Raw genomic sequence first — 23,521 nt, 5'->3', positions numbered from 1 at the left:
AATTTGAGCACAACAATTTGGGAGACTTACATACTCTAGGCCAGGAGAATATCATAAGACAGAATACATGTGAGTTTCAATAAGTGGCGTCAACACTGTGTGCATTGGTTCTCACCTCTGTACCCTCCTTTTCCCAGCACTACTGATCTGCCCTTGGAACAGAGTGTCAGAGTAGGTTCTCCAACAGGGCAAGATTGTGGCAAAAGAAAGGAGAGGAGATGGGAAGTCACAGACTATTGGATACTATGGATACAGAGCTGATTTGGATCTACATTAGGGAGGATCATCCAGATGAGGGTAGTGAAATCCATAAAAGGAAAAGGGAAAAGAGCAAAGGCAGAAAAGGAAGTAATCATTTACCAAACATGGTGATATGGGCACTAAACCGTTCCCTCTATGTATATCATTTTATTTCACAGCACAGAACAGTACTGTGCAGGGTAGATTGCCCCACCTTAGAAATGAGGACACTGAAACTTAACAACAGTTGTAATTTTTGCCTGAAATCAGAGCCAGGGAGTGAAAGACCTGCAATTCACATAAAACTGAGCCAAAGCTTCTGCTTTTTCCAGGCTGTGGTAAGAGAATGCAGACCAGTCCTTGCCTGAGGGCAGAGGAGGTTGGAGATGGAGAGATTACAAAGGAATGGAAAACATTTGGGGTGATGAAAATGTTCCTTTTCTTGATTTGGTAATCATTTTACATATACTTATGCTGAGTCATCAATCTGTACACATTAAATATGTAGTCAACATAATTTATTATATACCAATTATACCTCAATAATTTTATTTATAAATGTAACATTTATAAATATAAATAAAACTTTAAAAAATAGATGTATTACTTTCCTGGATAAAATAATTATCCAGGGCTGGGGTTGTGGCTCAGCGGCAGAGCACTTGCTTAGCATGTGCAAGGCCCTGGGTTCGATCCTCAGTACCACATAAAAATGAATAAACAAAATAAAGGTATTGTGTACAACTACAACTAAAAATTAAATGTTTAAAATAATAATAATAATAGTAATAATTATCCACATTTGCTTCACATAATATAAGACATGTAAACTTGTTTTAAGTAAAAGTTATTTACAATACCATTCATGCCCACTAGAATGACAATCATCAAAAACAAAAAAAAAAAGGAAACAAACAAACAAACAAAAGTCCCCAGAAAATAAGAAATTTGCTAAGGATGTGGAGAAACTGGAATGCTCTTATGTTGTGGGTGAGGATGGACAATGCTGTGGAAACCTGGTTGGTGACTGCTTAACAAGTTAAACTTACTACCATATGAACTGACAATTCTATTCCTAGGAAGGTAGGTATTCAAACAAAAACTTGTAAGTGAATGTTCATAGGAAGCAGTATTTATAATAGCCAAAAGGTGGAAATAAGCCAAGTGTCCATCAACTCATAAATGGATGAATAAAATGGAAAAATATTCCATGAATATTATTCAGTCATAAAAAGGAGTGACATGCTAACATGTGCTATAATATGAATGACTCTCAAAAGCTCACTAAGTGAAAAAAGCCAGACATGAAAGGTTCCATATTATATGGTTTCACTTACATGAAATATCCAGAATAGGTAAATCAGTAGAGCAGATTAGTAGTTGTGAGGCCATGTGGGAGTGGGAAAAAGGAATGGGCAATGACTGCTACTGGGTTTCCTTCTAGGGTCATGAAAATATTTGGGACTAGATAGAGGTGATTGATTGTACAACACTGAATTAAATGCCTCTTCATTTATTTCACCCTTTCAAATGATTAACTTCCTGTTATGAGCTTTATATCAATTAAAATTTTTAATCCCAAATTAAATTTTAATGGAGGTGGTTCTTAATAGTTGTCATATTTTCATAAATGAGCAACTGACATCCCTTAGGTCTCCCTCCCTACAGACTGTTAATCATCATTTTATTGTGTATAACTACAAATTTGTTGGCAAAGGTATGTTAAAAAAAAAAAAGCTTGCCCTTCAAGTACACCTAAAAAATGAAAAGTAGGGAATCAGATTTCCAAGTGGCATTTCATATGTCATTTCCTGCAGTGATCTAATTCTATAAAAAGGCATGTAACTATTGCTGTTAGGATCATTACAGAAATACCAAACCCCAGATTTCTTAATCCACTTCTCTATGTCTTAACAGAAGAAGCATATCTTCCTTGCATCTGGCTGTTAAGGTGAACTTCATACACTCCAACATTTCTCTTTGAAACTAAGGAAAGCTTCCTGGAGGCTCTGAATGTTCTTGGTTTTGGAGATGGGCAATGGGAAACATGCAGACTTAAATAGGGGATCCTCTGAACTAATCTTGGCAGGAACTCACACAAGCCAATGTTTGATCAGCTCAGCTGCTCTTTTTACAAGCCTCCAGGGGTTAAAGGTTAAAGCCACATTTGTGAAAGAAATACAACAGCATCACTGATCATAGTAAGTGACATTATTAACAAAGAATTTACCTTTATAATTTAGGTCTCAATTGTCTGAGATTTAAAAGGCTGCCTCTACCCTTCCCATCCCCCTCCTAGCCCAAGGGTCATGCTTCTCATCAGCTGTAATCACAAAATATTTCAAGTACTTGCCCTCAAGTCTGGACTGTGGTTTCATAAATTCCAGATTTTTAAAGTCCAAAAGGAAGATCTGACAAGTACTTAAGATTCCCAAGTCCAAAAGGAAGATTTGATAAGTTCTTATAAAAATATGGGTGATATTTATAGATCCAAGTGTGCCACGTACTAAAACTGAAGGAAGTACTTCACGGAAAGATTTTATAGCTGCCTAGGAAAGTGTTTAGTGGTGGTGGTTCTCTATTCTAAAGAGGACATATACAGAGAAGATCTGGTGAAAAGGAATCAGGCTGAACCAGCATCCAGCACCCTCGCAGAAGACCCAGAGCAAGTAGACTTGATTACAAGGCTTCTAGAGGCCACCATACAAAGAACTGTAAGATCCTTAATAAAACAAAAATGTTCAAGTTACCAGTGAAAAGCTGGCTACACTGGTTAACTCACTGATGTACCAGATGAATAGCTCTTAAGCAGAGATTTTTCCCTCTGGGAGACATCTAGCAATGTCTAGAGACATTTTTGATTTTCACCATTGAGGAAGCATCATCAGCATCTAGTGGAAGGAAGCCAGGGATGTTCCAGGACAGTTCAACATTATATATTGAAGGTATATATTATCTATCTAGTGTTGAAGCTGGTGGAGAGGTGTCTTTTAGAATTCCTGGGAATCATATACACTTTTTAAAAGTACAATATTATTTATTTCTCAAATATAATTTGTTTTGAATTTTCAAATAGCATAAACACAGATCAGATTTTTTATGGGTTATAAGGCAAGCAGGAAGCATGTCCAGGAGAACATCAAGTTTCATTTAATTATAAGACACTTTGATCTCAAAGGTAACAGAAAGGGGTAGTTTTATTTCAAACAAACCACCTCTCTGCTACAATACCTTTAGAAACTGGAAAGGAAAACTCAAATCAAAAATTCTGGAAAAGATGTTTAGGAAACCTCTACACTTCAGTTCAATCTAAATCAATTCAACCTAAATCAATTCAACAAATTTATGCTGACTGTATAATGTTTAGTCTTCTGTCAGACACCAAATGAATAATACATAATCCCTCAAAAAACATAATATTAAAAATCTCTATGTCTGTGGTTCTCAGTCTATTATCAACTTTCAGGAGTTGGCTTTTTTCCTTTGCCTATTAATGTGGTGTTAAAAACAGACTTTCTACAAAATGCTCCTTGCAGCAGATTTAAGCACTCTTCTCATGACTATGCACAAAAGAAAGTGGGGTGCCCCTAACCAAGATTTATTCTTTAGATGGTGATTGTGTATTTATTACTTTTTTTGGAACAATTATGACTGAGAATCTTGTTAACTAAAAGAATAAACTGCTCTTGCTATAAGAAGTCTACTTTCCCATTTCTCCCATCAGCCTACCCTTCTGAGGGAATGAACGTATATAATAGATCTTATTACCAATTCTGTGGGAATAATATAGTTCAACATGTTTGAAAGTGATTGAGATTCCAAAATAAAAGCATAGGTATCCCTCAAAGGTTTTAGGTATAATCACAGTAAGAATATTACTAACTTTTCTGGCTGTTGTGGAAAAATTTCAAAGGTCAGGATTTTTAAACTCATAAATCTGTGGGGTTGAATTCTCTTTCTCCAAGAAGTGACCTGAGATAAATTATTTTACACAATATTTTGGCTTTAGTTTCTCAACAGTAAAATGAAGATTATATCATTTATTCCCCATAGAGTTGAAGCAGAGAGCCAAGGAAACAACAGATAAATAAACAAGAGCATAAGAGGTTTCAATAGATAGTAATTTTTTCCTCTCTGGCTCCACAAGGATTTTGGTACACACTGACCAAGTGCCAACTCTCAGGACCTTTGTATAAGCAGAATACAATGTGTGTCTATAACAAAAGTTCTATGTTGATTCAGAATTCAAATAAGATTAAACTTCACCTGGATCCAATCAATCCAAGAATACAATGGAAAGTAAAACTGCTTAAAGCCTGCTATCCTCTGAATTAGGTTTCTGCTACCGCATGGTTATAAACTCAAAAGGCTTAAAACAGTATAAAGTTATTATTCCAGTTTCTGTCCAGGCACAGCGTAGTTGGATTTTCTTGCTTAGGGCCTTACCAAGCCAAAATCAAACAACAAACTACTTAAATTTGATTTTTTGTGGTGGCTGAATGTCAAACAGGGACTGCTCTCTGCAACAGGAAGTCGACAGCATTCTTCCTCACTGACCTTCCCTTCAGCCATCTTTTAACAGAAAGGATGTGCTCTACTTACTCAAACCTCTCACTTTCTGGTCTGCCCACTTCCAGAGAACTTTGTTTTTAAGGGTTCATGTAATTACAATAAGCCTACATGGATGATACAGGATAACTACCCTGTTCTAAACTGTTCTGATAAATAACATAATCCAGGGAGTGACATCTCACTACATGCACAGACTCCAGGGTTTAGAACAGACATCATTGGGGCATCGTTTTAGAAATTCCACCAGATACCTCTAGTTATTCCAAAAAAAATTAAAAGAGAAAAGCTACATTCATAAAAATTTCTGTATATAAATTCTATAACAAAAATACACTGGAAAAATGTCTAATAAACACAAAATATTTATATGTTTATCCCAGGAGGAAGCAAACGAGGAAAAAAACATAATTTATTATGGTAGCAGGATTGCAAGGGAAGATTTGTCCTTAGTTTTACTTACATTAATATAAGTTTTAATATATTGCATATTGAAGGAAAAAGTCCAAAATGTTGAAGAAAACTGGGTGAAATATGAAAACAAAACCAGACAAAACTAAGAAATTTGTTCTTACAGAAGAAGAAAAAAACAAAAACAACAACAACAACAAAAACCCCAATATTTTAGTACTTATTGGGTTTAAGTCGTAGTCAGGTCCACAAAACTATAAATTGTAAAATATACTGAAAATATTTTACTTTCTGGCAACTGTAGTGCCAAGGAATTCATTTCTCTTTTGTAAGACTTCTAATAATGTTATATTCTAGTATACGTCCCCTGCTCTTTTTTAATGATAATTTCCCTTGTAAATCACAATATTCTGGTCTACACTGAAGTATACTACTCTAATCATGTATAATTAATACTGCATCTACACAAAGCATAACAACAATTAGTCAATATATTTTTCAATAATTATGTATTACATACCTACTATCTACCAAAATTTATAAAGTGTAAAAATATGCTTTCAGTGGTAATTATATATACTGCATTAAAAATCACTTATACTTAAAATAATTAGTTTTATCAGCATAGTTAGTGACTTTAACACATTTATTTTAAAAACTTGTATCAAGTTTTCTGAGAGTTATTTCTTTTTTCTGTTGGTAACAAATTAGTGTTACTAAGTTGAACCAACTGATCTGATTTAATGTTTTTGTATGATTTCTTCTAGATAACAATCTCATTAATTAGATATACAGTGACATATTTTTACATGGGTGAAAATAAGACACTTTTATTTATTCTTTTCACTCACACTTAGTCCTTGCATAACATCAGTCTGACTTAACCCATTAAGTCCCAAGTTTTCAACTCAATGTACACAAAAAGTATTCAAATATTATTAAAAATTACCATAAGTGGTACATTTGTTGCTTGATTTAAGTTTTTACAGTTGTTCTACATCTGGGATGATGGGACAAAATGGGTTAATAATTTGTACTAAGTATAAACTAAACAGCCTCCAGGATTAGATCCTCAGAATAGGTTTTTTAATATATAATCTTTTGATCAGTGCAATGTTATTTAGTTATTATTATCAAATAAGATTCTGGGAATGTGATGTGAATCTGGGTCAGAGGTACTCATTAAAATATTTTATCCTCCTTCCTTCTAATCTATTTATTTTATACATACTTTGCTGACCCTCTGGAAAGAAAAATATTTAAAAAATGGAATTCCTAAAACTATAGCTTAAGTTTGGGGAAAAAAGTTTACTACTCAGTCATTTTTCTGCTGTACAGTGAGAGGAATTATAGTCATGCACATATGAATTCTAACTTATCTTTATATAAGACCAGAAATATAAGTTGGAACAGGGACAAGAAAGATGGAAAGAGAAGAGAGAGGAAAAAGAAAAGGAGGCAGAAGTATGGGAAGAGAAAAAAAGAGGAGGATGAAGAGGAGGAGGAATACAGAAAATGAAGAAGATGAAAAAGAAAACAGAGAAGCGCAACAAAATAATATTAGTAAACAAAGAACAATAGGTTTTCCTCATCCAATGTGCTAGTGTGAGTTTCCAAAAACAGTGGATTTAATCTAAACTAAAAGAGCGCAACAGATAATGGTCCTATTTGGCATTCTTTAAATTAAGTACCTGCTATGTGCCAGGCATGGCGCTCCACACTAGTAACAAACACAATGATGAGTCAAGTCCTCCCTAAGCTTGCAGTCAGTCCATACAGAGGACACCTAGACAACATAGCATGGTTAGCACTTCAGAAGCACGAACAGTGATTACAGCAGTTTATGGAACACCAAGGCAAACCTCCCAGAAGAATGATAATTGAGCAGAGATCTGAAGATGAGTGATTGGAAGAGAAGTGAAAATAATAGGGAAGTAAATAATGTGAAGGGAGGAGAAATGTTCCATTCTTCATAGAGGTAATGAAGACCTAGACCCAAGAGAACAGATGCACAATAGGAACTGAAAGATGACCAGCACAACTGAATGGCAGTATGGAAACAAGGAGTGGCAAGAAAGGAAACCAGAAAAAGAGGTAGGGGACAGGTATTAAAAAGAGTAAAGCAGGATAAGAGTCTGGAATCAGTGATGGCTGTAAAAATAAGACTAAGCAAGGAAACCGGTTAATTTCAGGAGTAAGTCAAATAAGATACAAAAATGGACAAGACAAAGCTAGCTGCAATGTGAATGGAAAGAATCAGATTTAAAAGCTCTTTTGGAAACAGAATCGATATTTCATGATTAACTGAACAAAGAAAAGCAAAGAATGATTGAGAAAATATAACCCTTTAGTTTCTACCTTAAGAACCTGGAAATGGAAAAGGAAGGAGAAGAGATGTCATTCTCTGAGACTCAAATATTGAGAGGAGTAAATCAGAGAGAGGAAAATAATGAAAACAGTTTAGAACATGAGGAGATGGAGAAGCCTAGGAGACATCCAAGTGCACACAGAGGCAGGTAAGCACATAGATCTGAGCTGAAGTTAACAACTTGAGAGCACAACCATGAATCCAAAGGTCTGACACACCAAGAGAGATCCTACATAAGAACAGGAGTCAGACAAGAACATACCCTCAGCCTAGCCAATATTTAAGGCACAGGAAGAAGAAAAGAACACTTCAAAAGGAGCCAGGAAGAAGAAACCAGAATGATTAGATACAGTACCAGTTATTATGGTATAATCAAAGCAGAAGTGACTTTAACTCAAGAAACATGGTGAAGTTAACAATATAAAATGCTAAAACAAATCAAGTTAAACAGAGCCTATAAAATGAGCCTGTTGAATTTGACTCAAAGAAAGTTCTCAGGTAGCATTAGTGGGAACAGTTTCATTGAAATCATGGAGGGAAGTGGGAGATGGAAACAATTTGAAATGATTTCAAGATTATAAGGGAAAAAGGAGAAGGAAATGAGTGTTGCAAACTCTTCACAAGTCTTTGTGTAAAGGGGAAATAGCCAATAATAAATACAGAAAAGCAAAAGGATATGAAAATATCAGCATTTAAGATGGAGAATGGCCAGAATTTAGGGCACAAGTGGAAGGAGGGAACAAAGAACACTTGCAGGCTCAGGTCTGAGGGGGAAGGTAAGGGAGTTATCTGCGGTGTCCACAAACTGTACAAGATAAAGGATGAGATGTTCTGCTGGGAATGAGAACAGAGTAAGAAGAGCTAAGTGTCTGCATATACCAAGAAATCTTAGTAGTAAATGCAATAGAAAATAAAAGAAAGAATTGACCATAGGCATAGAGAAGGACTGATGAGAGCAGCCACCCATGAGACTGTGAGTTTTCCTAAGAGGACTTAGCCACTGGAAAGAGGTACAAAAAAGAAAGGGTACCAGAGTTAGCTTTCATCAGTATTAAAGTTTCTGTTTGGCTAATAGCCAGGTAGCAAGACAAAGCTTGGCAAACTTGTTCTGTAAAGGGTCAATGGTAAATATTTCAAGCTTTGCAAACCTCTGCTACAATTCCTCAACTCTGTCCCTGTGGTGCAAAAGCAGCCATAGACAATGTGTATGGGAACAAGCCCAGCCATAGACAATGTGTATGGGAACAGAATCAGGCAGTGTGCTGGATTCTGTGTGCTATAGATTACTCTCTCCTGTTTATGGAGAAGAAAGTAAAGATAGAAAAGACTGAGGATCAGAGGAATCATGAGGCTCAAACTTTGCAGAATGGAAGAACTAGAGGCTAAAATGAAATTTTATGGCATGAATAAAACAAAACACATGTTAGAATTAACACAGTCTATAAAACAAACCTTTGAGCCTATTTCACAAACATCAATAGGATCATTATCTCCACAGCAGTTTGTGCTCTTATCTTTTTGATGGGGATCTTCCCAAGTCTAAAAAAAAAAAGCAGAAATGTAGGTTAATACTCACTGTAATGTATCTTAATCTTTCCAAATGATCATGAAGTTTTACAGCCAGTCATAATGCAAAGCAAAAATTCTCAGAAATTACATAGGCTCAAGGCCAACATGCCAGTACGTCCCTAAGCATCATAATAATTAAAACAGATTTATAGTATTTCCTCTCTTCTGTCTTTCATCCTTCTGAAAGTGGGTGGTATTTCCAGACACACTTGTCTTCCAAGTTTAGTCAGTGACTAAATTCACATTCACTCTCAGAGTTTCGGTTTGGATGTTCTCATTGTCTAGGCCCTTGTTTCTGTGTTTCCACTGATGCTGCAATGGTGGCTTCTGTCACTCACTGCTTCCTCTGACATGGTAACAGCATAGGGATCTAGCTTTCCGTGTTAAAAAATAAGCTTCCTATTCTTCAAATGACTTCCACCATCAAAAACACACTTTTCCCTTCACAAATGAAAAAAATAAGACATTATCCATCACATAAAGACAAACCTACTTTTGTCTCACATTATTCCATTAAAAAAGAAATCCTCTATCTTTGCCATTATATCTCAAGATCTTGCTAAAAGTATGCAAAGATGTCAACTCTCCAGTTTACTGGCAAAATTTTATTATGTTGGCTACAAAACTCATGTTGCATTTAATAAACAAATAGCATAACAGAACTTGGCTATCAAGTTTAGATATCCCCTAGGCACTACTGCTTCCCCAAATTTTCATAATTACTTGATTATGAATGGAATCATATGAGTTTGCTAAACTTGTCTTCAATTTACATTGTAAGAGATGAAGAGATTTATGTCATTTCAAGGTTGTTATCAAAATTATCTTGGATTTCAGAACACCTAAGTTTAATTTCTCTAATTTTATGTAGATCACTAAAACTGGACACTGACTTACAACCCTAGATAAACTCCAATATTTTACTTGTAGTACTTAGTATAGTACATCTAGGAATAAACTGACCCGATCTTATTTTAAAGAGAATCATGTTCAACAAGATTTCATTACCTCGACTGTGCTAATCTTACAGACTGGATATAGGTGACAGACACACACACACACACACACACACACACACAACTTGTGAGGAATGTACCATTAACCCTATTTTTCAGATGAACAAACTGAAACACAGCATTCCAGCTTGCCCAAGCTCACACAGCTTCTAAATGGTAGATTAGAATGAAATTAGAATCCATACTCTCACTCATTATCTGTGATATCCAAATTTTGATAACAATAACAATTCTATTTTGTGGTTCTCATCTTTCAAATCTCCTTTCTTATTTTCAGAATCTCCTAAGTTTATTTTTGTGGAGCTTCTCTTTTCCCCTACTCTTCCCATTACTGCTATTATTTTCCTATTTCCAGGCATCTAATCAATAGAACCCACTCCAAGCCAGAAATAGAAATGAATAGGACACAGTCAATAGGAAATCCTACCCTGGATAGTGTCATGGTATAGTATTTGTGCTGGGGAAAACAATATGGGATCAAGGCATAACTGAAATTCAACAACTTATATAAAAAAATCAGAAAATATCTGAGACATTCCTTTTCTCTAATTGGGAACCTCTTTGGACCCCCTTTTGACCTCACTCCTCCTCACAGAATGAACACCACCATATGCTAGGACGACTAGATCTTAATCCTACCTCAGCCACAAACTGCCTTGACTAAGACATCTACATCTCAGTTTCTTCAGCTAAAAAAAGAATGACTCAAATAAGAAAATCTTAAGGTATATCCTAGCCTTAAAACTCTGTGATTGTTAGTAGTCATGCATAATCTATATTAACACAACCAGTGAATAGGGTGTTTACAAATTCATGAGCTAATTTAGCCCATTTTGATCAGTGTTAATTTTAAGAAAGCCCATCTTTATATGGAGACAAAAATTGTCTTCCTATAACTTGTATAGGATCTGGTTTGGGTTGGGGGGGTCCTGATTGTTGGTCTGCATTCCCCTGAGAACTCCACTTTCAATATTGTCTACCAATTTATTTCCTGCTATTGAGAAAATAAGTATACAAGTATATAATTCTTAACTTATACAATGTTGTTGACTTTAGGGCCACTTCTTCACAATTTTCCATACCAGCAAACATATCCAGACTGATTCTTCCTATTTCCATTTCTGCCTTTAATAATTTATTATTAACAGTTTTAGGTTTTTTTTTTTTGTTGTTGTTGTTGTTGTTTTGTGTGTGTGTGTGTGTGTGTGCTGCTGGGGATTGAACACATGCAGGGCCTCATGTGTGCGAGGCAAGCACTCTACCAACTAAGCTATATTCCCCAGCCCAAGGTTTTAGATTTATTGCCAAAGATACACATTAAATGGCCTCAATTTTACTTGAAAATATAATTTCATCAGAAGAAATCTTGACTAAACTTTGAGCATGCCCTCTTGTGGAGTTTTAGATGCATAACTAGGCAGAGAAACAACTGGACAAGCACAGTTAAGCTTGAGAAGAAATGTCAAGAGAAAGTTCAAAATCTCAATATTTATTAATAAAACTGATAACATTTAGTATGCAGAATTTAAAAAATGACTTGAACATCTAAATAAGAAGGGTAACCCAACCAAAATGGTCCAAAGACATGAACAGGTAATTCAGAGAAAAAGAAATATAAATGACTTGTAAATTTACTAAAAGACAATGACCAAAGAAATATAAATCAAAATCACAATGCAACATGATTTCAAACATATAATAAAATCTGATAATACTAAATACTAGTTAGGATATAGGGTACATGAAACTGGTAACAACTGGTACCTTTTCTTTTTTGTTCCTCCTTCCAATGGCTGAGTCCTCCTAGGGAAACTCACAGTCTCATGGGTGGCTGCTCTCATCAGTCCTTCTCTATGCCTATGGTCAACTCTTTCTTTTATTTTCCACTGCATTACTACTAAGATTTCTGTATTGCAGGTAGAGTGTAAACTGCTACTTTTTTTTTAATGTTTCTATTAGTTCACCATAGTTATACATAATAATGGGATTCATTCTGACATATTCATACATGCATAATTTGCTCCATTCTAACCCCCAGAATGTTCCTTTTCCACCCCTCCTCTGTCCTCCTGACCCTTTTTCTCTACTGCTCCTTCTTCTGTTTACTCATTTTTTAAATTTTAAATTTTTTGTGCATTATATACACAAAAGTGGAGTTCACTATGATGCACATTGCATAATTTGCTACTTCTTTTTTTAAATATGTATATACTTTTAGTTTTTGATGACCACAATACCTTTATTTTATTTTTATGTGGTGCCGAGAATAAAACCCAGTGCCTCAAGTATGTCAGGCAAGCACTCTACCACTGAGCCACAGCCACAGCCCCTACAACTTCTTTTGTAAACAATTTGGTAAATAAGCGAGGTATATAACTCACAATTTGATTCATAACTATATGCCTAGAAATACATTCTATGGATACAGAAAAATATTAAAAAGGGCTCAAGAAAGGCATAACAAAAAGCTATAAACAACCTATTGATGGAAAAATAAAGTGATACACAAAGCATGACAATATGAAAATGAATAAATTGGAATGTTATTGATCTAGCTTAAAACACACCTTATTTATCCTCATGCAAGTGTCTTGAGACCCTTATCTTATAATCTATAAATATTATCTGGTATGTTTTAATCACTGTGCTTGGGTCCTTAGATCTCTTTGAAAAATCACTGAATTACACAAAGCTGTATATTTAGGTGGGTCTTGAGAATTCCTTCCTTATTAATCAGGCTTCCTATCATGAAGTTAAAGGAAATAAAAGCTACTCAACCACTTACATGCTCTTTTTCAGCTTCAAACTAAAGCAAGAGTCTTTAACAGTCCCTTTACCATTAGTAGCAACAATGGCATCATTGAGCTAATATTGAGAACTCGATATGGAGCTGAAAATTCTCTACTGGTGTGTTTCAGTATCCTTGTGGTGTAGTGGCATGATCATACAGAATAACAGGCCTAAAGAGATTTAGTCACTTGTTTCGGGCTCTAAAACTGATAAATTATGCTGTATAATATTGGGAGGGGGTCAATAAATCAAATTTATAATAATAAACCTATGAGAATTATATTGACTGAAGAAATCTTGACTTTAAAGTAAGTTTAATCCTTTAATAATATTATCTAGACAAATATTCTAAATATTCACCCAGAGAGATATAACACTGGAATAATTATAACTGGGTACTATAAATAAATTGGGGGAAGGAAAAAAAAAAGAAAACTCAAACTCTGAGAAGGCACTATGTGGGAGAATCTAGATGGCTGAAGTTCTGAAATGACAGCGTACCAATGAATCACAAGCTAAACAGATACTTCTGCTTAAACAGTATTTTATTGTTTAAATTCTTCCAAGCAGTTGGCTTGGTAACTGCTCTTGACAAATTTCCTGCTGTTACAAGGCAAATCAGAAAGAAAGAACAAAATCCAATAGTTATATATGCCTATGAAACTAAACACATACAATGCATTAATTATCATCACAAATATTTATTGATCATCAACTCAGTACCAGGCATTAAGCAGGGCAGTTGGAATATATCCATCAACATATCTGACAGAATCCCTGTTCTTGTGAAATCTTCATTCTGGCTAGAAGGAATTGACAATAAACATAATAAATAATGAAATTATATAGTAGGTTACATTTTGGTAGATGTTATGAAAAGGAGGAAAAAATATAGAAGCAAAAATGAGTTCATGTGGCCGAGTTATGAAGAAGGTGACTTGTGCAAACATTTCAGGAGGTATATGCATATGCATATCTGAGAAAATGTTCCAAAGAGAGGACACAGTAGCTGGGAAGGCCTGAGGAGGGAGTGCGCCTATACATCAGAGTGTCAGCAGGGAGTGAGGGAAAGGGAGGAAGAGGAGAGAGAGGAGGACAGACACAGATAACATCAAAAAGGTAAACGGGACTGGGGGCTGGCTTTTATCTTATATTATCTCTTCACTTAACCAATATGCATGACTTCGACTGTGGAAAAACATGTTGAATTTAGTCATTTTTTGCTTGGTAGATAATGAACACATGCAGTTTACAGTGTTCATGCACATGCAGGAGTGTGAGCATGTGCATGCTCGAACACACACACACATTGCAAGATCAATTTGATCTCTGGTTAAAAATGGCAGAGAGAATGCAGGTCTACTTCCTCTCCTTCACTTCCGTTCTAGCCACACTGTCCTCCTCCTACCTCAGCCCTTACAATTGCTGTTTCTTGTTGGACTGCTTTTGCTCTCGATGTTCAGTGTCCTTACTTTCCTTAGATCTGAGAACTACTGCATTTAACAGTCTAATATCACAACAGAAAAGAGCATCTTGAAAATTCAAACGTAGAGGAACACAAAAATTTAACATGACTTTAAACAGAAAAGTATGTAAGCTTCTTTTGTTTTTGCCTTCATGCCTCACTCCTTCCCTATTGTCAGTAGATCTGCTTTATTTTTTTTCCATCATAAAATAATAAAATTAGTGTTAGTCGCACCTATTATGCTACATTGTAACTATTGACTTAGCTGGGAATCATCCTATTCATACTGTAAATAGGTTCAGAAAAAGGACCAGATGATAATGGAAGTACTGGTCATAATAATAATAATAGTAATTATAACTGATTAGCATCCATTACACAGGATTCTAATATAACAAACTTATATCACCTCAACACAACTATGGGCAATAAGCATTTTACGTTCTCCAGTTTACAGAAGAAAGTGAGACACAGAACACAAAGCATCCTACCCAAAGTTGTGTCACTAATGATTCCCACTTTCACAGTTAGCCAATTACTATGCTGCCTTGATTGCATATCTGCATCTCATCTGTCTGAATACCCAACATCTGATATACTGCGGAGTATGTAAATCCTTAACACATGTTTAAAGACATGAACAAATACATAAATTTTAGTTTTCCCTCAACTACTCTACTTTACATGCCTGTTTATGCTCTCTCTGATTCAGTGGCTTCTTTGGCCATCCCCTGATCCATACGCTCTCTCTCTCAGTACCCGATAGGCTTTACAGATTTGTTTAACCTTGAACTGTTGGGTTAAACAGAATGTCTGTTTATGCACCTGGCAAGTCAAAAAACCTGCTTTCATGATTTCCATAGACTTTCTCATTCTTAGCACATCATTTCAGGAGCTCCCCTTCAGCCAAAAATTTAACCAAGTGGGTGGTCCGACTGCATCAGAGGCTGGCGGCTCTTAAAGAGTACAATTCTTTTTTCTTTCCCTGTGAATGTTTATTCTACACTGGCAGCTGTTTTCCAGGATAGATTAAGCCTGAACCCCCATCCCCTTCTCATATATTTCCCCAGTAGCATCTTTGGATTTAATGTATAATATTAAAATTAATAAATAAAAACATAAAAATTAAATCTCCATACAGATGATCCAAAGGGTTCTATAAACATAAAAGCAAATGCTTCTTTATTTCTTCACAATCTAGACTTTGGACCCAGCACATTGAGTTCTACTCACTAAATAATCTGGAAGAGTTGCTGCTTAATAAGAATGAGGACACAGGGGCAAGAAAGGATTAAAAACAATAAGAAAAATTCTCCATCAATATTAGTCCCCATTTTCATTGTTTTCTCAAGGAAATTGTAAATGCAAAACAGTGACTAATACAAGTCATCTGTTTATAATGAGTTCTGAAAAAAAGTTTATAACCTAAAAGATTCGTATTTAAAAATATAAAATTCATCATATCAGATATGAATGTGTACAAAAGCACAATTAAAGGAAGGACTACAGATAAAGCCTTGCTTAAAATTTTTTCACTGACAATAGCCAAGCCCAGAAAAAGAGGTGTGCTCAAAATATCAAATTTGAGCATTCTATATGCCTCGTACTCGAAAAACTTGAATATAGACATATATATGATTTGAAACAAAATTTACTGATACAATAAAACTCCACATTAAAAACTTTTAAATTTACAAATCTCTCAAACTGACATGTCCTCAGAACCAATTTAAATTCAAGTAATTCACAGGATTTACAGGGCAATTTTTCAGAAGACAGAAAAGTTTTACCATTATAACAAAAATGTTACCTGAGGGAGGGCTCCATAATTCCATATAAAACCTTTGTAAGGGAAGATATTCGGCGTGAAGCGTGGCTTGCCATCCTTTACATCTTGCTTAATGGGATTCAATGGCTCCTGGGTGGCTATCTAAGCAGATCACAGGGGAAAAGAAGGTAGAGAGGGATGTGAAATGATTATTCCTATACCCAAACAGTATTTCTTAAATCTGCCATTTTTCAAACTAAATTTTCATATTCCAACTTAATAATCAAAGGTGACTGAAAATAAAGCCAGTTCTTATTACTAATTTACAGCACTGTGTAAGAGAAAGCTGTCTGGAAAGGAAACAACTAATTATATGTTTAGGAATTAAACTATTCATAAATTCCATTATTTCTAACACAAAAAATAAAATCTTTGAAATGGCAAGAAAATAAAGATTAATCAACTTGCTTTTTTGTTACTCATCTTGGGCCTCTTATTACCAACAATCTTGAGTTATTGAAAAGATTTTCACTATATTCTCAGACTGAAAGCTTCTCCTGTATGATCTGAAATAAGTCAACAATACTCACTCTTGCCACTTTTATTGAACAAAACATCAGAAGTCCTTCCAATAGCAATTAGGCAAGAGAAATAAATAAAAGGCATCCAAATAGGAAAGGAAGAAGTGAAATTATTTCGGCTTCCTGGTAATACAATCATATATGTATAAAAGACTAAAGATTCCACCAAAAATCTGTTAGAATAATAAAGTAATGTAATAAGGTTACAAGATACAAAACCAGCACAAAAAATCAATAGCACTTCTATACGCTATCAACATTTTACACTTTCTAGCATACAGGTCTATTGCTTTCTTGATGAAGTTTATTCCTAAGTAATTTAGGTTTTTTGTTTTGTTGTTGTTATTATTGCAAATGGGATTGTTCTCTTGATTTCTCTTTTGGAAAAAAATCAAAGAGGACACAAGTGAATGGAAAAGCATCCCATGTTCATGAATTGAAAAAAAAAATACTGCTAAAATATCCACACTATTCAAAGAATTGTAAACTGGATTCAATTCAATCTTTATCAAAATTTCAAAGTCATTGCTTTAAAGAGAAATACAAAAAAAATCCTAAAGTTCAGAAGTAACCATAAAAATACCCCTGAGTAGCCAAGGCAAATCACACACACACACACACACACACACACACACACACACACACACACACACACACCCCAAAAGTGAATGCATGATACCACCTAATTTCAAGCTATACCACAAAGTCAAAGTAATAGTGCAGCATGATATTAACAAAAAAATTCTGAAACAATGATCAGTAAAATAAATTAGAAAGCCCAGAAATGAACCCACATGTATATGGTCAACTGATTTTCAACAAAGATGCCAATAAAACACAATGTTACAAAGACAGTCTCTTCAATAAATTTTATTAGAGAAAACTGTATATCCAATTTGCAAGTATGAAACTGAACCCTGATACCTCATAGTTACACAAAAGCAACATAAAAAGGGTAAATATTTAAATGTCAGACCAGATACTATTAAAAAGAAAAAAAGGGGGAGGGGAAACTACACACTATTCTAGGCAATGTTTTTGGACTTGACTCTCAAAACATAGGCAATAAAAGCAAAAATAGGCAAATGCAATTACATCCAACTAAGAAGCTGTTGGTCAGCAAAGAGATAATAAAAAGAGTGAAAAGACAAACTACACAATGGGAGAAAATATTAGCAAACAACACATCTGCAAAGGGGTTGCTATCCAGAACGTATAACAGGAAATTAATTAATTAATTAAAAAAGTAATCTAGCTAAAAAATGGACAAAAGACCTAAATATTTCTCAAAAGATATACAGATGGCCAGTAGGTATATGAAAAAATGCTCAACAATGCTAATCATCAGAGAAATCCAAATCAAAACCACAAAAAGAGATCACCTCATCTCAGTAAGAATGGCTATTATCAAAAACACTACAGATGGAGTGAGGATATGGCTCAAGTAGTAGCTCACTCGCCTGGTATGCGTGAGGCACTGGGTTCGATCCTCAGAACCACATAAAAATAAAATAAAAATATTGTGTCCACCTAAAGCTAAAAAATAAATATTTTTTAAAAAACACTAGAGATAATAGGTGCTAGTGAGGATATTGAAAAAAGGAACCCAAGTGTGCCGTTGGTGGAAATGTAATTTAGTACAATACAGAAAAAAGTAGAGATCTTACTCAAAAAACTAAAAATAGAACTAGCATAAGATCCCGCAATAAACTCCTGAATATATAGCCAAAGGAAACTAAACTGGTACATGGAAGAGACATCTGCATGCCCATATTCATTGCAGTATTATTCACAAAAGCCAAGAGATGTAAACAACCTAAGTTTCCATCAACTGATGAATGGATAAAGAAAATGTTGTATATATACACAACAGAATAGTATTCGACTATAAAAAAAAATGAAATCTTGCCATCTGTAACACATGGATAGAACTGGAGACCATTATGTTAAGTGAAATAAGCCAGGCACTGAAAGACAAGAACCACATGATTTCACTCATATGGGAAATCTAAAAAAGTTGATCTCCTAGAATTTGAGACTCAAACAGTGCTTGCCAGAGGCTGGGGAAAGTACAGGGGGTGGAGAGAGAGGAGTCATTGGTACTAAGTTACAGTTAGATAGAAGAAATGCTACTGTGCTATTGCACAGTAGGGCAACAACAGAAAACAATAATGGACTGTAAATTTCCAAAAGCTAGAACAAAGGATATTGAAAATTTTCACTATAAAGAAATGATTCATGTTTGCAGAGATAGAAATATTTAATCTGATTTAAACATTACACAATGTACAGATGTATAAAAACATCACATGGTACCCTACTAATATGTGTAATTTTCATGTTTTTATGTATCAATTAAAAATACATGCAATATAACATTTTTAAAAAGCAGACTGTGGAATGGTGGTTACAGACACTTGGCTGTGAGGGTTCTGGGTAGATGATGGTCAAAAGGTACGAAATCTCAGAAATGAGGAGTAAGCTTTTGTTTTGTTCTTGACCTATTACAAAGCATAGTGAATATAGTTAATAATGTGTTGTATATTTCAAAATTGCCAAGTAAATTCAAATGCCTTCAGCACAAAAAATGATAGTTACTTAAGGTAGTACGTATGCTGATTGGTTTGATTTAGTTTCTCCATATTGTATTCATCAATCACAATATCACTTTGTATTCCATAAATATATAAAATATAAATTGTTCATTTGCTATACAACTTTATAAAATGGTTAAAAGAACCCAATCTAATCAAATGATTTCATTTCTAAGTTATTTTTCTACCAAACACATTCATGTTGTCATTTAAAAACAAAACAAAAACTCAAATCTGTTATTTTTTTAAAAAAAAGTTAAAGCCATGTTTGAATGAAGAAACGCTATTTAACATAGGTAGAATCTCACACACCCTTGCTCCTATATTTGAAGTGAAATACAGCAAGAATGATGAAACATTATACTTACAACAATATAAAAAGAAGAATCGAACACCTTTCCTTTCTATTAAAATGTTAACAAAAATTACTAATAATTTTCTGAATACAGATTCAGAAAATTATACTTGCCATCACATCCCTAGTTATTGAAGACTTAAACTAAACAATGTAAGGGTCACAAATTAAATTTTGCTCAGAAACATAAGGGATCTTATCTAACTGAAGAAAGAACATAAAACACTGAAAAGAACTATTCTTGATAGATTCATGTCTCATGGAAAAGATTAAAATTAATTTTTTTTTTTTGGTAGTATCAGGTTTGGTTCCAGGGAGGTGTTTTATCACTGAACCATATCTCCAACCCTTTTTATTTTTTTGAGACAGGGCCTCACTCAGTTGTTGAGGGCATCACTAAATTGCTGAAGCTAGTTTTGAATATGTGATCCTCCTGATTCAGCCTCCTGGAGTCATTGGAAATTTAAAATAATTTTTTTAAAAACTCACTGTGTAAACAACAAAGGCTATTAGATAGTGTTAATAACTTAAGTAGTCAGGAAAACACACTAATTACAGGCATGGTAAAAATCTAAAGGAGAATTAAGTCCTCAGAAATTAAAACTATCATTAACCTTAAATAAATGTTTCACTTGTGTCTATGAACTGAATACATCTCAAAATCTATTTAAGGAAACCTTGAAAATGTAGGAAGGATCAGCCATCTTGTCAAAGAAAAGGTGATGAAAAGTATACATATAACAAAGTACACAGACAAAATTAAAAAATTTTAAATACATTCTTAGTATCTAAAGTGTATTCTCAGCTTTGAATACTTTTCCTTTTTTAAATTTAAGTCTAAATGCATAACAATATTTTTAATTGTGTTCATTATAGTCTGTCAATCATCTAATTCAAAGTATTATGCCAAGCAGTTAAAAACAATGTAGATCACCGTTAAGTTAGCATTTCAATTTTCCTTAACAGAATATATCCATACCTCCATTTTAGCGTTTGTCCACCGAGGTATTTCTACAACCATATTAAACAAATTCTGTGGTTAAAAAAAAGAGAGAGAGAAAGATAAGCAGAACATAAAAAGTTTTACAGATCTCTTATTTTTTCACTTGGAGAAACTTTTGCTAAATGAAAATCAGTAGAGACTTTAAAAACATGCTTTAGGTTTTGATCTCACAAAAAAATGCTCAGTGTCTGCATCATTTGTCTACTCATGCCTTAATTTTTTTCTAAAAATGGAAGAAGTTGTCTAACACGAACGGCAGAATAAAAGCCTTTATATGTCATCTGACCCCTACTGCAGTGTTAGAGGTTACTACACAAAAGTACCTTTGCAATGTAGTGGCAGAACTAGAATGAAGTCAAGAAATGTGCTCTGATTTTCATTCTCCAGCTAAAATGGAGTGAGAGACTGGGTCCCTCATACACACATTCAGTCTCACACACCTCTCATCTCTGTCCCAGTCAGCATGAGCTGGAAAGAAGATCAATTATATCACTTAAAAGAAAGTCCACAGAAAATTATTAAATATTTGAATATTATAAAAGAATATTTATGCTAAGTTACAATCATAATATAAAATTAAGGATGTCAGGATAGGTAGTTAACAAAGTTCACAAAGAGTTAGATATGCCTTCCTAACCTTAGCAGGTTTAGTTAACGATATCAGACTTGATAAAATTACAAAAGAACTATGTCTTCTTTTCTTACAACTGAACTTTGTAGAATTCTTAAACCAAGGAGAATGGGGAATAAAAACAATTTCCCACAACTTGCCTTACAAAGAGAAAGACATAAGGTTCAAGGTGATTTGCCTGCCTTTTTATATCTGTAATCAATGAGTGATCAGGAAGGAGCAATGGTTTAAAACAGCATTGCTCCAAGTGTGGTCCAGCATTAGGGCCAGTCTGCAAACAGGTTGGTATTTGGCTCATTTAAAAATATCGTAGCAAATTGACAGTAATTTTTATGTCTGTTGAATCTAATCATCCAAAATTAGAACTTGATGACAATAAATGTTGGCGAGGATGTGGGGGAAAACATTCATTCACACATTGCTGGTTGGTACTGCAAATTGGTGCAACCACTCTGGAAAGCTATATGGAGATTTCTCAGAAAACTTGGAATGGAACCACCATTTGCCTCAGTTAACCCACTGCTCAACATATACCCAAAGGACTTAAAATCAGCATATGCAGCCACATTAATGTTTATAGCAACTTATTTCACAAATAGCTAAGCTACAGAACCAACCTAGGTACGCTTCAACAGGTGAATGGATAAAAAAAAAAAATGTCACACATGCACACTGGAATATTATTCAGCCATAAAAAAGAATGAAATTATGGCATTTGCCGATAAATGGATGGAACTGAAGACTATCATGCTAAATGAAATACGCCAACCCCTAAGAACCAAAGCCCAAATGTTCTCTCTGATATGTGGATGCTAACCCACAACAAGGGAGGGTAGGGAAAAGAAGAACAGAAGTACTTTGGATTAGAGAAAGGGGAATGAAGGGAAGAGGATAGGAATCAGATATAACTTTCCTATGTTCATATATGTGAAGTTCCACATCATGTTCAACCACAAGAATAGAATCCTAATTAGAATAAGTTATATTCCAGGTATGCATAATATGTCAAACCATACTCTACTGTCATGTGTATCTAAAAAGAACAAATAAAAAAAATTACAACTTGAATTACATTGTTCTAATTACTTATTTGGATTGTACTTTTTTTAAAAAAAATCATTAGTTCACAACAGATAGAAATAAACCAAAAAACCAGTGAACATTTGAGTAATTTAATATACTTAATCATGCCACACATCAAAATTACCTGGTGAGCATGAAAGAATTAGGAAAAAATAAAAAGAATGCCTAGAGCCCCACCACCCACCTATTTGAATTCCGCTGAGCTGGGGTGGAGCCAGGACACTGCTTATTTTTAAAATCTTTCCAAGCTATTTTAATATGCAGCCAGAGTTGGCTTAAAGCACTGCTAAACAAGTTCCTGGGGGTTTCTTAGTGAAACACAAAAGCTATTAATTCAAAGAATGCCATTTTTTACAATTAAATATAAAAATACATTAAGGCACAAAAGTAATGTTGGTTTTATCAAGTTTTTCTAGAGAAGACTAAATATTACAAATGGCAAAACTGCAAACCCATTAAGAAAGTAAACAAAGCTGAAAATGAATTCTCAACAGTGTTCCTCAGAAGTAAGGCTCATACCTATCCTAGCAACGGTACACACAGTCCTGCTGTTATGTTTCATTTTCTATGCTCTTTCATGAGGTACCCCTGCACCTGTTTAAATATGTCTGAAGAAGCTGTTAAAAAGAAGAACCAAAGTAAATGGCAGATGTTCACATAATTTATTCATCCTTGAAAGCCTAGCTATAAGAGGACAAATGCATGTGGATGAGTACTCAGAGATGACAGAGGAGACCATGCTAGTGACAATCGTTTCACACAATGACACCTACCAAACCACTCACAGACTTGAATTAGGCCAAAAGAACAATAGATGAAGAATAGGTTTGAATTTTAACCCCAAAAGCCACACTCTCCTTCATCATTTGCTCCTGATCACTTCGGGCTTATTCCTAGCCTGCCTTTCTTCTCTACAGCTAAAATGCATTTGGCCTATAATTTTTTAAAGTCAATTTTAGTCTGGTTTTCCTAAGATTAGTGTTAATTATAAACTGACAATGGCCTGCCAGAATTTATTAGAAAACCAAAAAGATAAAAGGAACTCAAATCAAATCAGAAAGCTGTGCATATGGCAGGG

The 23,521-nt window shown here is 34.5% G+C and overlaps 1 protein-coding gene across 2 annotated transcripts in view; it reads right to left on the bottom strand.

Moving 5' to 3' along the window:
- Ppa2 (inorganic pyrophosphatase 2) overlaps positions 1-23,521 on the bottom strand; it is a 72,715-nt gene that overhangs the window by 35,773 nt on the left and 13,421 nt on the right. For both annotated transcript variants that reach the window (XM_078021852.1, XM_005339805.5), the window contains exons 4-6: positions 20,706-20,759; positions 16,239-16,358; positions 9,041-9,127 (exon numbers count right to left, since the gene is read on the bottom strand). In XM_078021852.1, coding sequence (XP_077877978.1) covers positions 9,041-9,127; positions 16,239-16,358; positions 20,706-20,759 — 261 coding nt within the window. The remainder of the gene's footprint in view (positions 1-9,040; positions 9,128-16,238; positions 16,359-20,705; positions 20,760-23,521) is intronic.

This window comes from Ictidomys tridecemlineatus, chromosome 9 (assembly GCF_052094955.1).
Source record: "Ictidomys tridecemlineatus isolate mIctTri1 chromosome 9, mIctTri1.hap1, whole genome shotgun sequence".
Classification (NCBI taxonomy): Eukaryota; Metazoa; Chordata; class Mammalia; order Rodentia; family Sciuridae; genus Ictidomys; species Ictidomys tridecemlineatus.
The sequence above is the reverse complement of the archived record's forward strand: the minus strand, read 5'-3'. Positions and strand labels throughout refer to the sequence as shown.